This window comes from Coregonus lavaretus (genome assembly GCF_964263955.1).
Source record: "Coregonus lavaretus genome assembly, contig: HAP1_SCAFFOLD_434, whole genome shotgun sequence".
NCBI lineage: Eukaryota > Metazoa > Chordata > Actinopteri > Salmoniformes > Salmonidae > Coregonus > Coregonus lavaretus.
The window spans coordinates 169,174-186,778 of NW_028163652.1; the positions used below are offsets into that span (position 1 = coordinate 169,174).

Consider the following 17,605-nt stretch of genomic DNA (forward strand, 5'->3'; position numbering starts at 1 on the left):
AGCCAGTGGTGCGCGTCTCCAGCCCGGTCCGGCCTGTTCCTGTCCCTCGCACCAAGCCAGTGGTGCGCGTCGCCAGCCCAGTCCGGCCTGTTCCTGTCCCTCGCACCAAGACAGTGGTGCGCGTCGCCAGCCCGGTCTGGTCTGTTCCTGCTCCTCGCATCAAGCCAGTGGTGAGTGTGTCCAGTCCGGCACGACCCATGCCTGTTCCACCGGTGCCTGGTCCGGCACCGGTCAGCTGCTCCACTCCGGAGCTAGAGCAGTCCACTCCACCGGTGCCTGATCCAGTTCTGGTCATCGGCTCCACGCCGGAGTCAGAGCAGTTTGCTCCACCGTCGTCGGGTCCAGCTCCAGTCAGCGGTTCCAGTCCAGACCCAGACGTCAGCCCCTCTCCAGGTTCGGGGTCTCCCACACCAGGGTCCAGACAGGGCTTGGTACTTCGTGGGAGGAAGGAGAGGGGAAGCAGCGCGCCGAGGTCCAGACCAGACCAGGGGCGCAACAGGGAGGCGGAGAATAGGTGGTGGTCACGCCTGGAGCCGGATCCGCCTCCGAGGCGGAATGCCCACCCGGCCCCTACCCTGTTATGTTTAGGTTGCGCGGTCGGAGTCCGCACCTTTGGGGGGGGGTACTGTCACGCCCTGGCTCTGGGGACTCTTAAATGTTGAGTCAGGGTGTGTAGTTTCTATGTGTTGTATTTCTACGTTGTACTTCTAGATCGTGTAGATCTATGTTGGCCGGTGTGGTTCCCAATCAGAGGCAGCTGTAGCTCGTTGTCTCTGATTGGGGACCATACTTAGGTAGCCTGTTGGCACTAGTGGGTTGTGGGATCTTGTTCCGTGTGAGGTATGTTTATGTTTATACCTTGGACTTCACGTATCGTTTGTTTGTTGTTTTGTCGTGTTAAGTTTAATAATAAACATGTACGCATATACGCTGCGCCTTGGTCCTTCTCGTTCGTAAACAATCGTGACATGACCCACTGGAATTGTGATACAGTGAATTATAAGTGAAATAATCTGTCTGTAAACAATTGTTGGAAAAATTACTTGTGTCATGCACAAAGTAGATGTCCTAACCGACTTGCCAACACTAGAGTTTGTTAACAAGAAATTTGTGGAGTGGTTGAAAAACAAGTTTTAATGACTCCAACCTAAGTATATGTAAACTTCCGACTTCAACTGTATACTCTACCAGTCAAAAGTTTGAACACACCTACTCATTCAAATGTATTTTTTACATTTAAACCAATGTTTTACATTGTAGAAGAAAGAGGCTTGCTTTGGCCAAGAAACATGAGCAATGGACATTAGACCGGTGGAAATCTGCCCTTTGGTCTGATGGGTCCTAATTTGAGATTTTTGGTTCCAACCGCCGTGTCTTTGTGAGACGCAGAGTAGGTGAACATGGAGGAGGAGGTGTTATGGTGTGGGGGTGCTTTGCTGGTGACACTGTCTGTGAATTATTTAGAATTCAAGTTACACTTAACCAGCATGGCTACCACAGCATTCTGCAGCGATACGCCATCCCATCTGGTTTGCGCTTAGTTGGACTATCATTTGTTTTTCAACAGGACAATGACATAACACACCTCCAGGCTGTGTAAGGGCTATCTGACCAAGAAGGAGTGATGGAGTGCTGCATCAGATGACCTGGCCGCCACAATCACCCGACCTCAACCCAATTGAGATGGTTTGGGATGAGTTGGAACACAGAGTGAAGGAAAAGCAGCCAACAAGTGCTCAGCATATGTGGGAACTCCTTCAAGACTGTTGGAAAAGCATTCCAGGTGAAGCTGGTTGAGAGAATGCCAAGAGTGTGCAAAGCTGTCATCAAGGTCAAGGGTGGCTATTTGAAGAATCTCAAATATAAAACATATTTTAATTTGTTTAACACTTCTTTGGTTACTACATGATTCCATATGTGTTATTTCATAGTTTTGATGTCTTCACTATTATTCTACAATGTAAAAAATAGTAAAAATAAAGAAAAACCCTTGAATGAGTATGTGTGTCCAAACGTTTGACTGGTACTGTATATAAATGAATGAATGTATAATTATTAACAGTAGATAACATGTTTCTAAACACTACTAAATTAATCATTGCATGTGTGTGTGTCTCCAGTGTGTGTGTGTATGTGTGTGTGTTCGGTGTGTGTTTGTGTGTCTGTCCAGTGTGTGTGTGTGTGTTGTCCAATGAGTGTGTGTCCAGTGTGTGTGTTTGTGTGTGTCTAGTGTGTGTGTGTCCAGTGTGTGTGTGTATATAGTGTGGGTGTCCTGTGTGTGTGTGTGTGTGTCCAGTGTGTGTCCAGTGTGTGTGTGTGTTCATTGAGTGATACAGGAATACTGACCTCAGAGTCTCCAGTTTACAGTGGGGATTCCCAAGTCTAGCAGAGAGCAGCTTCACTCCTGAATCCATCAGGTCATTGTTACTCAGTTCCAGCTCTCTCAGGTGTGAGGGGTTAGACTTCAGAGCTGAGACCAGAGAAGCACAGCCTCCCTCTGTGACTAGACATCCTGACAGCCTGTAAAGAGTAAAATTATATTAAAACCACACTGCTATTCTTTGGTGGTGAAAAATGTGGCAGTATATTATTTAAACATTTTCAGATATATCAGTGTCCTGAAACCTGTCATATCCATTCATAAATGGATTATCATTATTAGAAATAACAAATTATCAAAGTATTGCTTGAAGAGAGAAAAATATACAGTGGGGGAAAAAAGTATTTAGTCAGCCACCAATTGTGCAAGTTCTCCCACTTAAAAAGATGAGAGAGGCCTGTAAAGTTCATCATAGGTACACGTCAACTATGACAGACAAATTGAGAGAAAAAAATCCAGTAAATCACATTGTAGGATTTTTAATGAATTTATTTGCAAATTATGGTGGAAAATAAGTATTTGGTCACCTACAAACAAGCAAGATTTCTGGCTCTCACAGACCTATAACTTCTTCTTTAAGAGGCTCCTCTGTCCTCCACTCGTTACCTGTATAATGGCACCTGTTTGAACTTGTTATCAGTATAAAAGACACCTGTTCACAACCTCAAACAGTCACACTCAAAACTCCACTATGGCCAAGACCAAAGAGCTGTCAATGGACACCAGAAACAAAATTGTAGACCTACACCAGGCTGGGAAGACTGAATCTGCAATAGGTAAGCAGCTTGGTTTGAAGAAATCAACTGTGGGAGCAATTATTAGGAAATGGAAGACATACAAGACCACTGATAATCTCCCTCGATCTGGGGCTCCACGCAAGATCTCACCCCGTGGGGTCAAAATGATCACAAGAACGGTGAGCAAAAATCCCAGAACCACACAGGGGGACCTAGTGAATGACCTGCAGAGAGCTGGGACCAAAGTAACAAAGCCTACCATCAGTAACACACTACGCCGCCAGGGACTCAAATCCTGCAGTGCCAGACGTGTCCCCCTGCTTAAGCCAGTACATGTCCAGCCCCGTCTGAAGTTTGCTAGAGTGCATTTGGATGATCCAAAATAGGATTGGGAGAATGTCATATGGTCAAATGAAACCAAACCAACTTGTCGTGTTTGGAGGACAAAGAATGCTGAGTTGCATCCAAAGAACACCATACCTAGTGTGAAGCATGGGGGTGGAAACATCATGCTTTGGGGCTGTTTTTCTGCAAAGGGACCAGGACGACTGATCCGTGTAAAGGAAAGAATGAATGGGGCCATGTATTGTGAGATTTTGAGTGAAAACCTCCTTCCATCAGCAAGGGCATTGAAGATGAAACGTGGCTGGGTCTTTCAGCATGACAATGATCCCAAACACACCGCCCGGACAACGAAGGAGTGGCTTCATAAGAAGCATTTCAAGGTCCTGGAGTGGCCTAGCCAGTCTCCAGATCTCAACCCCATAGAAAATCTTTGGAGGGAGTTGAAAGTCCGTGTTGCCCAGCCACAGCCCCAAAACATCACTGCTCTAGAGGAGATCTGCATGGAGGAATGGGCCAAAATACCAGCAACAGTGTGTGAAAACCTTGTGAAGACTTACAGAAAACGTTTGACCTGTGTCATTGCCAACAAAGGGTATACAACAAAGTACTGAGAAACTTTTGTTATTGACCAAATACTTATTTTCCACCATAATTTGCAAATAAATTCATAAAAAATCCTACAATGTGATTTTCTGGAAAAAATAAACTCATTTTGTCTGTCATAATTGACGTGTACCTATGATGAAAATTACAAGCCTCTCTCATCTTTTTAAGTGGGAGAACTTGCACAATTGGTGGCTGACTAAATACTTTTTGTTCCCCACTGTAATCATTTTAAAACCACACTGCTATTCTTTGGTGTTGAGTAATTTACTTTCTAATTGGGTAGATAGCATGTTTCTAAACACTACTGAATGAATCCTAATGATGCCATGATTGAGAAAGATCATGAATGAATCATGAATAATAATGAGTGAGAAAGTTACAGAGGCTACAACAAAACATGCTAACCTCTCACCATTAACCTCAAATAAAAGGTGACATTCTGTACTGTTGTCTAATATGAAACATTTTATCTCCAAAATGCTGGAGCATAGCACCAAATGTAAAACTGTAAGCTTCTCTGTCCAAACACATATGGTGTGGACTATGTGTGCCTGGTAAAGAGATGTGGATCTGGTGAACAGTTATCACTTGTTGACCAACTACAGGAATACTGACCTCAGAGTCTCCAGTTTACAGTGGGGATTCCCCAGGACAGCAGAGAGCAGCTTCACTCCTGAATCCTTCAGGTCATTGTTACTCAGATCCAGCTCTCTCAGGTTTGAGGGGTTTGACTTCAGAGCTGAGACCAGAGCAGCACAGCCTTTCTCAGTGATTCCACAGCCTGACAGCCTGACACAGAGATCATCATGATTTCACAAACACACTGTTATTTTAACACCTGTAGTGTAGAAGGACAATGGCAGATGCATTTGGTTTATTCTCCCAAACAACATATAGATTCATCTTCTGTCTTCTAGAATTGCATGGTCATATTGATATACTAATGTGAACATCAATGCATTGATTCAAAATGCTTTTCAATATAATATTATATACATATTATAATACATATTTTTCTCTAAACTTAATATTTCTTCCTGATGATTAGTTCTTATATGTCATTTGATGTACTCACAGAGCAGCTCTGGAGGCTTTGACCACTGGCAGCAGCCTCAGAAGACCTTCCTCTGATCTGGAGTATTTCTTCAGGTCAAACACATCCAGCTCCTTTTCTGAAGTCAGCAACACAAAGAACAGAGCTGACCACTGTGCAGGTGACAGTTCTTCTTCTAAGTGACTTCCTGAGCTCAGGTAGATTTGGATCTCCTCCACTAGAGAATGGTCATTCAGTTCATTCAGACAGTGGAACAGATTGATGCACCTCTCTGGAGAGCGATTCTCCCTGATCTTCGCCTTGATGTACTTGACTGTTTCTTCAAGGCTCTGTGAGCTGCTTCTTGTCTTTGTCATTAGACCTCGTAAATGCTTCTGATTGGACTCCAGTGAGAGGCCCAGAAGGAAGCGGAGGAAAAGGTCCAGGTTTCCTGTCTCACTTTGTAAGGCTTTATCCACAGGACTCTTGTAGAAAGTAACTACAGGCTTGTCTCTGAACAGCGCAAAAAAGTTCCTGGTTGATTGAGGTTTAGCCATTAGATTCTCATTGTTGTTGATGAATGAGAGGAACACATATACAGCAGCCAGAAACTCCTGAATGCTCAGATGCACGAAGCAGTACACCTTGTCCTGGTACAGCACACATTCCTCTTTAAAGAGCTGTGTGCACAATCCTGAGTACACTGAGGCTTCATTGACATCAATGCCAGCCTCTTTCAGCTCTTCTTCATAGAAAATCAGATTGCCATTCACAAGCTGTTGAAAAGCCAGTTTTCCCAGTGACAGAATGCTCTCTTTATTCCAGTGTGGACCTGTCTCTTCTTTCCCAAGATACTTTTCATTCTTCTGTTTGGTATGAAACTCCACAAGGTGTGAGTACATCTCAGTCAGAGTCTTGGGCATCTCTTCTCTCTTATGTTTCAGCATGTGTTCAAGGACTATTGCAGAAATCCAACAGAAGACTGGAATGTGGCACATGATGTAGAGGCTCCTTGATGTCTTTATGTGTGAGATGATTCTGCTGGCCAGGTCCTCATCACTGAATCTCTTCCTGAAGTACTCCTCCTTCTGTGGGTCACTGAACCCTTGTACCTCTGTCACCTGGTCAACACACACTGAAGGGATCTTATTGGCTGCTGCAGGTCGGGTAGTTATCCAGAGGAGAGCAGAGGGAAGCAGATTTCCCTTGATGAGATTTGTCAGCAGAACATCCACTGAGGTTGACTCTGTGACGTCACAACAGATCTTGTTCTTCTGGAAGTCTAGGGGCAGTCGGCACTCATCCAGACCATCAAAGATTAACAGAACTTTGTACTTGTCGTAGTTGGAGATTCTTGATTCTTTGGTTTCCATTGAGAAGTGATTGAGAAGTTCAATGAAAGTGTGTTTTTCCTTTTTCATCAAATTCAGCTCCCGAAAAGGGAATGAAAATACAAATTGAATATCCTGATTTGCTTTTCCTTCAGCCCAGTCCAGAATGAACTTCTGCACAGAGACTGTTTTTCCAATGCCAGCGACTCCCTTTGTCAGCACAGTTCTGACAAGTTTGTCTTGTCCAGTTAAGGGTTTGAAGAGGTCGTTACATTTGATTGCAGTCTCTGGTCTTGCTTGTTGCCTGGTTGTTGTCTCAATCTGTCTCAGCTCATGTTCATTATTGACCTCTCCTTTTCCACCCTCTGTGATGTAGAGCTCTGTGTAGATCTTATTGAGAAGTGTTGGGTTTCCTTGTTTAGCGATCCCCTCAAATACACATTGAAACTTCTTCTTTAGATTAGATTTGAGTTCACGTTGGCAAATCACATCAAGCTCATCTGAATGAAGAAATAACACAGAGGATATTAATATTACGTCTGTTTTAATGCCTACAGTATTGTAGGACTGTGTTATAAAGTTTAAATTATAATCATTTATTCTAAATCTGTAAATGTTTTCTGGTGTGACTGATTATATTATTATTGGTATTCTCTCTCTCTCTCTCTCTCTCTCTCTCTCTCTCTCTCTCTCTCTCCTCTCGCTCTCTCTCTCCTCTCTCTCTCTATTGATGGTATAATTAAATCTCTCTCTTTGGTCTAAATTAATCAACACAACACATCCCTGTTGCTACTTGAAGAGGTCACTAGGTGTTGTGTTAAGGCTCCTACAATATAATTGAATTACACAGCTACTTTAGCTGTACTTTAGCTACAGTTTTTAAATGTTTGTTATAAAACAGCATTCAACATGATGCAGACAGCTTACTTTTCTCCAGTGTGTCAGCAAGCTCCTTCTGGTTCATTTTCCTCAGGACGTGCAGTGTGATCTTCAGAGCCCCCTCTCTGGCACTGTTCTCCTGCTTCTCATCTTCATCGTCCACCACTTCCTTATCCTGCTTCTGACTCTCAAAGCCTTCTGGGAGTTCTGGACTAAGAATCCTCTTGAACATCTTCAGCTCGTTCTTCACAAATGTCATAATATTCTCTTCAAGCAACTGAAATAAATAAAGTAAATCAGTTAAGCAAGAGACTAAATGCTTTCTCATTAACACATTAATGAATGATTGACAGATCAACTTTACTTGAGGTAAACAAAAACAAATGTACATAACAGGACCACATACACTGAATATGGAGGCCAGGTCTGTTTGATGACTCTGTGAAGACTGACCACTGAGAATCTCTGACTCCTGTTGGCTTCTGTGGAAAAAATATGAGATTACATCTCCTCATCCAAGGAGTGCACACACACACACACACACACACACACACACACACACACACACACACACACACACACAGGGAATGGTGTGTTTGTTAAATATTGTTTTAGGACTATGAAAATGGAAGAAAGGATTAGCCTATGGATTATGAAAACAACAAAAATAAATGGGAAAATGGGAGAGGAGTAATGACTAGAGACAGTGTTGTTTAACTCACTGACCATGACCCATGGGTTCTTCTTACCTTTGTTCACTAGAAAAGTGTCCCTCTCTAAACTCAATAGGTTCAGCCATAGACCAGTCACTCTTCATGGACACAAAGCTGGGTACAGGGGAGGCTGGTCTCTCCTGCTTGATTGGACTTCAACACAACAGAGACAAACATTACCTCTCTCTCCTACTCTGAGCTCAGATGGGGAAACATAAGAGTTTCATTCCAAAACGCTACATATCCATTTTCAGAAATGTTGGTCAATTAGCTTTTATTGTTTAGAGAAATTATGAAAGTTTTAAGAATGTTTTTTTCACTGTCTAATCACGGCATGGGACTGCCGTCGATTTTTCAATGACAGACATGTATTTGTTGAAAATCTATCACTTGATGGTTTCATTTCTGTCACGACTTCTGCCGAAGTTGGTGCCTCTCCTTGTTCGGGCGGCTTTCGGCGGTCGTCGTGTCTTGATTGTATACACCTGGTTCCCATTACATTATTATTATTTCCCTATTTAACCCTCTGGTTCCCACATGGTTTTGTGCGTGTTTGTTCTTTGTTTTGTGTCTGAGACTTATGTGAGCTGGTGTGTCCCTGTATGGAAATTAGTGTTGTTTATTTGTCGAGTAAAGTACATTGTTTACTCAGTTCTGTGACCTGCGCCTGACCTCGTCCTACCACTGCACATTGACACATGACAATTTCAGAGAAATAAATAATCATGTTTTTTTGCAAAATGCTCTATATCTGCCTCACTCTCAGAGAAATAAGTAGTACTGGTAGGTTTTACACAGTATTAATAAATATATGGCTCACTCTCAGAGAAATAAGTAGTACTGCTAGGTTTTACACAGTATTAATATATCTGCCTCACTCTCAGAGAAATAAGTAGTACTGCTAGGTTTTACACAGTAATAATATATATATCTGCCTCACTCTCAGAGAAATAAGTAGTACTGCTAGGTTTTACACAGTTATAATATATATATCTGCCTCACTCTCAGAGAAATAAGTAGTACTGCTAGGTTTTACACAGTCAAATGTGGCCGACCGGCTCAATTCGAACTTATGTAGCAAAATTTGAAATTGTGTTTTTTACATTGGATAAAAGTAGAGACTCAGCTAGAAAAAAGTGATATCATACACTACAGTTGAGGAACAATGGAAAAGTAATTCTGCTTTGAAAGATGATAAACTTGTAACCTCAATTTTGAGAGATTGGCCTTTGAATGTTTTGGTACACCTACTGGAGAGCTCTTCTTTATCTACAGTGGTATTACTTTGGCAGATAATGTCACCCATCTAAATAAATAGTATATATATATATATATATATATATATATATATATATATATATATATATATAAATATATACATTTGGGAGAACAAGTATTTGATACAATGCCGATTTTGCAGGTTTTCCTACTTACAAAGCATGTAGAGGTCTGTAATTTGTATCATAGGTACACTTCAACTGTGAGAGACGGAATCTAAAACTAAAATCCAGAAAATCACATTGTATGATTTTTAAGTAATTAATTTGCATTTTATTGCATGACATAAGTATTTGATCACCTACCAACCAGTAAGAATTCCGGCTCTCACAGACCTGTTAGTTTTTATTTAAGAAGCCCTCCTGTTCTCCACTCATTACCTGTATTAACTGCACCTGTTTGAACTCGTTACCTGTATAAAAGACACCTGTCCACACACTCAATCAAACAGACTCCAACCTCTCTACAATGGCCAAGACCAGAGAGCTGTGTAAGGACATCAGGGATAAAATTGTAGACCTGCACAAGGCTGGGATGGGCTACAGGACAATAGGCAAGCAGCTTGGTGAGAAGGCAACAACTGTTGGCGCAATTATTAGAAAATGGAAGAAGTTCAAGATGATGGTCAATCACCCTCGGTCTGGGGCTCCATGCAAGATCTCACCTCGTGGGGCATCAATGATCATGAGGAAAGTGAGGGATCAGCCCAGAACTACACAGCAGGACCTGGTCAATGACCTGAAGAGAGCTGGGACCACAGTCTCAAAGAAAACCATTAGTAACACACTACGCCGTCATGGATTAAAATCCTGCAGTGCACGCAAGGTCCCCCTGCTCAAGCCAGCGCATGTCCAGGCCCGTCTGAAGTTTGCCAATGACCATCTGGATGATCCAGAGGAGGAATGGGAGAAGGTCATGTGGTCTGATGAGACAAAAATAGAGCTTTTGGTCTGAACTCCACTCGCCGTGTTTGGAGGAAGATGAAGGATGTGGTCCTCTGTAGCTCAATTGGTAGAGCATGGCGCTTGTAACGCCAGGGTAGTGGGTTCGATCCCTGGGACCACCCATACGTAAAAATGTATGCGCACATGACTGTAAGTCGCTTTGGATAAAAGCGTCTGCTAAATGGCATATTATTATTATTATTATTATTATTATTATTATATTATAACAACCCCAAGAACACCATCCCAACCGTGAAGCATGGAGGTGGAAAAATCATTCTTTGGGGATGCTTTTCTGCAAAGGAGACAGGACGACTGCACCGCATTGAGGGGAGGATGGATGGGGCCATGTATCGCGAGATCTTCCCTCAGTAAGAGCATTGAAGATGGGTCGTGGCTGGGTCTTCCAGCATGACAACAACCAGAAACACACAGCCAGGGCAACTAAGGAGTGGCTCCGTAAAAAGCATCTCAAGGTCCTGGAGTGGCCTAGCCAGTCTCCAGACCTGAACCCAATAGAAAATCTTTGGAGGGAGCTGAAAGTCCGTATTGCCCAGCGACAGCCCCGAAACCTGAAGGATCTGGAGAAGGTCTGTATTTTTTTTATTTTTTTTTATTTCACCTTTATGTAACCAGGTAAGCCAGTTGAGAACAAGTTCTCATTTACAACTGTGACCTGGCCAAGATAAAGCAAAGCAGTGCGATAAAAACAACAACAACACAGAGTTACATATGGGGTAAAACAAAACATAAAGTCAAAAATACAACAGAAAATATATATATACAGTGTGTGCAAATGTAGCAAGTTATGGAGGTAAGGCAATAAATAGGCCATAGTGCAAAATAATTACAATTAGTATTAACACTGGAATGATAGATGTGCAAGAGATGATGTGCAAATAGAGATACTGTGGTGCAAATGAGCAAAATAAATAACAATATGGGGATGAGGTAGTTGGGTGGGCTAATTACAGATGGGCTGTGTACAGGTGCAGTGATCGGTAAGCTGCTCTGACAACTGATGCTTAAAGTTAGTGAGGGAGATAAGAGTCTCCAGCTTCAGAGATTTTTGCAATTTGTTCCAGTCATTGGCAGCAGAGAACACACACACACTGGACACACACCCACACACACACTAGACAGACACACACACTGGACAAACACTCACACACTGGACACACACACACACACAGTGGACCCACACACACACAAACACACTGGACACACACTGGACACACACACACACACTGAATACACACTGACTTTGATCTCTCCTGTTGGTTTCTGTGGACAAAACATCAGATTACATCTCCTCATCCAGGGAGTACACACACACACACACACACACACACACACACACACACACACACACACACAGGGAGGGAATGTTGTGTTAGTTTAATATTGATTCAGGACTATGAAAATTGAAAAAAAGTATTAGCCTATGGATTATGAAAACAACCAAAAGAAATGGGAAAATGGGAGAGGAGAAATGATTAGAGACAGTGTTGTTTAACTCACTGACCATGACCCATGATTTCTTCTTACCTTTGTTCACTAGAAAAGTCTCCCTCTCTGAACTCTATAGGTAGACCCATAGACCAGTCACTCTTCATGGACACAGAGCTGGGTACAGGGGAGGCTGGTCTCTCCTGCTTGATTGGGCTTCAACACAACAGAGACAAACATTACATCTCTCATCTACTCTGAGCTCAGATGGGGAATCATAAGAAGAGTTTCATTCCAAAACGCTATATATCCATTTTCAGAAATGTTCGTAAATTAGCTTTTATTTTTTCAAGAAATGATGTAAGAGATTGGTGTTTTTTCAGTAGCTAATCATGGTATGCGATTGTTCAATGACAGACATGTATTTCTTTAAAATCTATCAATTGATGGTTTCATTTCAAAGAGACAAATAATCATGTTTTTTTTGTGCAATTTTCTATACATCTGCCTCACCCACAGAGAAATAAGTAGTACTGCTAGGTTTTACACAGTAATAATATATATCTGCCTCACTCTCAGAGAAATAAGTAGTACTGCTAGGTTTTACAAGGTATAAATATATATCTGCCTCACTCTCAGAGAAATAAGTAGTACTGCTAGGTTTAACACAGTAATAAAATATATCTGCCTCACTCTCAGAGAAATAAGTAGTACTGCTAGGTTTTACACAGTCAAATGTGACCAACCGGCTCGATTCGGTCTCATGTAGCAACATTTGAAATTGTGTTTTTTACATTGGATAAAAATAGAGACTCAACTAGAAAATGATATATCATACACTATAGTTGAGGAACAATGGGAAAGTAATTCTGCTTTGAAAGATGATCAACTTGTAACCTCAATTTTGAGAAAATGGTCTTTGAAAGTTTTGGTACACCTACTGGAGAGCTCTTCTTTATCTACAGTGGTATTACTTTGGTAGATAATGTCACCCATCTAAATAAATAGTATATATATATATATATATATATATATATATATATATAGTTAACTAAATGTATGGTGTTTTTGGTTTATGTCAGTTTCATTGTTTGTTATGCTATACATTGTTATTTTATGGTTGTAAGTGGTCAAATTAACTAATTAATTAATTACTACTTTAGTAAGGATATACTTTATTCAGTACTACTGCAGTTGCTAAATAATTCCAATAGATGGCAGCATAAGACCATGAATGACATTTCAGAAGCTCAGTTTAGTTTTCTCCCTGGATACACCACCACTCCCCCTCACAGGAAAACTCCTGCACAAGCTTTTTACTGTCCCTTTCCACACTGCTATCGCAAGAGGAACGACTGAAAAAGCATTTAACAGATTACTGTGAAATAATATAATGATGATTCATGTTTATTATTAGCTGTTTTTATGCTCATGTTTTGAAATTATACTTCATTACTATACGATTATCAATAAGCCTGAACATTAATTTAGTCACCTCTGGTCGAGAAAACCGTATTTTCCTAGTACATTCATTGTCAGATTCATCAACCAGGGCTCGAAGACGCACTCTTGTCTTATCTATTGCGAGGTTGTTTAATCGCAATATTAGATATTTAAAAATGCATGTATACTAGGGTTGAGGTTGGAGCATCTGACTAGTGATTATTTAACAGGGGTTCAACACCTGCTATAGTCACTATTAAATTGCTCTTCCAAAAGCATCACAGGCCTAATACGAGATATATAGCTAACTAAAGTAATGAGTGACCATTTTAGAAAATCATGGGACATATAGTATTTGGTTGCATGCTATTTTATGTCAATCATATTGCTGCTTGTAGCCTATAACTGATGCTTCGTGGTCTTATGCCACCATCTATTGGAAATATTTAGCTATTAAAAGTTATTAATTCACGTACAGAGATTGGTGAGGCAGCTGAGAAATAAAGTGTATTAGATCAGTCTCAAACCTGCCCCACGCCAATTGCTGGAATTTCACACAGAGGTTACTAGGTCACCCAATTCAAACCACTTATTTATCAAGTGTTCTGTCTTGCAATTATACATATAATAAAATAACAACATAATAATCAAAACGCTATTTAATACTATAATTGTATTTACTAAGATAATATTATTACTAAAATAGTTTCTAAAAGTGTTCTAGGCTACCCTACCCTAGAATTAGGGGTTAGGGTTATGGCTAAATTAGGTTATAAGTAGGGTAAGAGTTTCTGTATAGCACTTTGTGACATCTGCTGGTGTAAAAAGGACTTTATAAATACATTTGATTGATTGTTAGGTTTAGGGTTTATATGGCAAAAAACAGTATGGGTTTATGGCACTCTTGCTCCTCCTTGTGGCACTTGCTAGGCTCATAATCTGAGGTAGCAACTGCGTCAGATCTACAAATCAATGAGCTAGACCACCCGATTAGACAACAATCACCCCATTATATCCATTTGGTTTGCAACTCAGTGAACCTGCGCAGCATTCGCTCAATTTGATGCCTACTAACGAAGATTTCGATGCATATCAAATTACCCAGCTGCCATTTAGAAACAACAAGTCGTCAAAGAAATTGTTATTTCTTAATTAAAAAATGTCTTCTGGCTGTTTAAAATCGGCCACATCTTGAAAAAGAGGACAGGGACATGCGTTTTGTTTAGATTGTACACTTTTTTCTTAAAACAAATATGGTTAACCATGACCAGAAAATGTTTAATGTTTGATGGCTGTCCGCCAGCCATTGCCTCATAAACTGTGTCTCACCTCACTATTGGTGACCACAACATCTACTCAGGTGAACAGTGTGCGCGCTCACCAAGTAGCCGTAACCTTGTTAATAAAAAGTTACCTGAGGTAAACCTACAGGGTTAACGCAGGCAGGTCTCATTGATAACAATAGTGAAGCTGGCATTGTGACGCAGAACAATGGGCTGGGAATAGAACGTTCTGAAGGCGAGTCGGTGTCACGGAGCTCAATAGAACTAATAGGAGCTGGTAGGGTGAAAAATGACCTAAAATGCCTGCTGTTTCGCGATTACTTTATAACTAGAGACAGAAGGTAATATTATTAAACTGGGCTCCATGGCGGATGCAATTAACTCGTTTTTATCAGAAAAAAAGCCATGTTAAAAATGTCGTGTGTTCTGCCTACTTGAGGCGCCCCGAAAATAATATTCAAAAGTTTGGTCCTTGGACACAGAGGGGTTAAACACTAAAGTTACCGTCCATCTAGTGAAGAGAGGAGAACCGGACAGAGGGAGCGTAGGCCAGCATCTGTCAATGAGAGAGGGAGAAGCCCTCCACGGTATTTAACAGGTGGAAGAAACAACCCGGGAGCTCCATCGGTTCTCAAGAAATGCAGGCAGCCGGTGATGATGTAGTGGTAGCTAGGATAACTAGGATGCTGCTGGTAGAGTAGCTAGCTTAGCTAGCTGTACCGACTAGCTTGGCTAACTAGCAGGTCGTCCGTCTGTCCCTCGTCTCGAGGATGATGACGAATCCGGTGAACCACACAATTAAACAAGAACAGCGAGTGAAAAGGATCTGGCTACACTCATACTGTCCCTGACCGTAAAGCAAAAAGCAAATTGAACAATAAACTTCGGCATCTCAACACTGTATCGAACTCTGTCGTTGTTCCCCAAGATCACCTCAGCCCACTCTGCGCGTAACTGGACAATATGCTTGGCGCCAAACCGTACGTGGACGCGGACAGTTCTGTACCGGGACGCGGACAGTTACAGAACACGAACATGAGCAGAGCCACACAATAAACTAAACCCAGTCTTTACAGTGTCTTACAAAACCATGTATTAATTTTTTTATATGTAAAACAAACATTCAAAGTTTTTTTATAACAATATTTTGAGATCTGGGCCCATATCCAAAAAAGCGTCTCAGAGTAGAAAATTGGTCGTATAAGTGTTGTATCAGCCGTTCTATTCTTATGGGTATAAATTAAAGCTATGCCTGAAGTCTCTAGTCGGCAGATATTTAGAACACCTCATGAGCTGCTGTTAAGAGCATTTGACAATGATTTCTGTATAATAATGATGTATAATAAGTGTTGGTGATTCAATAGCCTAGTTAATCATTACATGTCTTTTAACACACTATCTATGTTTGGCTCAGTCTGGCAGTTACCCAGAACTATCAGAGGCTCTCTCTTGTGGCTGCTGCTGATGACAACTGCATGTATGTTATCATAATAATGATGTCTGCATAACATTTTGGCTTCATTTTGGCAGATTAACTCATGCTTATTTCTGAATATTAACTCAGGTTTTCGCCCAGCGGCAAATGAGTTGGAGCTGTGGCCGAAAAGTGTCCAGTTTGAATCCCGGGCCGGGTGCTGGAAAGAACGGGCGGAATTGATCTGACCCCTGGAGAGCTAATGGGTTCACATCCTCAAAACATTCACCTTTCGTTGGGCCCTTGAGCAAGGCCCTTAACCCCACAACATGCTCTCCGTCCAGGGGAGCTGCACTGCAGCTTGAACCTGTGCTGGTCTCAACTGTATGTGTGAGGTCTGCTGTTTGGGGGGTTAAGAACGGAGCAGAATACATGTTTTTGTTGTTTGCTGTAACTAATGGACAAAGTTGTATTGTATTGTAATGTATTGTATTGTATTTTAAAGAAGTCAGCCAGAGTTGGGCCATCGTTCAAACAAAGAGATGCCTCCCTGGCCACCAGTGTGTTTGCATATAACCAAGATCAATTCTACCCCCCATACAATACTTTTATACACAGTAATTATTTTTTTATATATATAATAATAATAATAATAATAATAATAATAATAATAATAATAATAATAATTATTATAATTATAATTACTTATACACATTACATTTTGGATAGATAGTACTCAGACATCTATAGTGTTTACAGTAATGACTATTACCGAACATGATCTTTTTTAATCCCACCCCTCTGCTACTCTCAGCCCCGCCCACCTATCTCCGTAGAACATCCTCTTTTGATTTCCACCTGCCATATTTTTTTCAACTGTGCTGTGATGTCATACATGCATTTTAAACATTTCTATTTACATTGTATCCACAGACTAAATTAAAGGTCATTATTTTTCAGAAGAGTATTATTCTGTTGTTGATTGACTGGCTATGGCTTTCCAAATCCCCAGCACTGCTATTTCTAAGGATAATTTTAAATGAATATTGGGATTTTTAAACCATTCCTATTGTCATATATTGTCCTATATATTCTTAGCAAAAAATATTCCTATTTAATAGTAGTAGCCATAATTCATAAATGGCACCATGCAGGGTTCTATATGGAACCATTTTGGTTCAGGGAAGAAGAACCTCTAGAGTTTTGATCAAAGAACCCTATAAAAGGTTTCTAAATAGAACTTTTAGTGGTTCCATATATTAAGCAAGCGATAGAACCCTTTTTGGTTTAAACAGGAGTGAAGAGTGTTTTGATTTGACGGTAGTATTGTCAAAATTCCGCTTGTAACAACGATCAGAATTAGTAAAAACAATAAGGTTATGCATGACAACATATTAGACATGACACAATCATTAGACAATGATTGTGTCATGCAAAACTTCTATAGATGTGTGTGTGTATGCTGGTAAAGATGTGTGTGTATGCTGGTAAAGATGTTTGTTTGTGTGTGTGTGTGTGTGTGTGTGTGTGTGTGTGTGTGTGTGTGTGTGTGTGTGTGTGTGTGTGTGTGTGTGTGTGTGTGTGTGTGTGTGTGTGTGTGTGTGTGTGTGTGTGTGTGTGTGTGTGTGTGCTGGTGAGACAACCACATATCACAGTCAAATATACAGGATACAAACATTTCATTCCAGCTATATAGCGTTTTGCAAAACAAAAATTCATACACAAAAATCTATTAATTAAAATCTCAGAACAACAATATCTGCCAGACAT

At 40.9% G+C, this 17,605-nt stretch overlaps 1 protein-coding gene across 1 annotated transcript in view; it reads right to left on the bottom strand.

The window, feature by feature from the left end:
- Positions 1-17,605, bottom strand: part of LOC311117912 (uncharacterized protein) — a gene marked incomplete at its 3' end in the record, with an annotated part of 102,888 nt that overhangs the window by 83,948 nt on the left and 1,335 nt on the right. The window contains exons 3-7 of the mRNA XM_084192809.1: positions 11,795-11,911; positions 8,061-8,177; positions 7,718-7,793; positions 7,360-7,588; positions 5,144-6,932 (exon numbers count right to left, since the gene is read on the bottom strand). Of these exons, the coding sequence (XP_084048935.1) occupies positions 5,144-6,932; positions 7,360-7,588; positions 7,718-7,793; positions 8,061-8,177; positions 11,795-11,911 (2,328 nt within the window). The remainder of the gene's footprint in view (positions 1-5,143; positions 6,933-7,359; positions 7,589-7,717; positions 7,794-8,060; positions 8,178-11,794; positions 11,912-17,605) is intronic.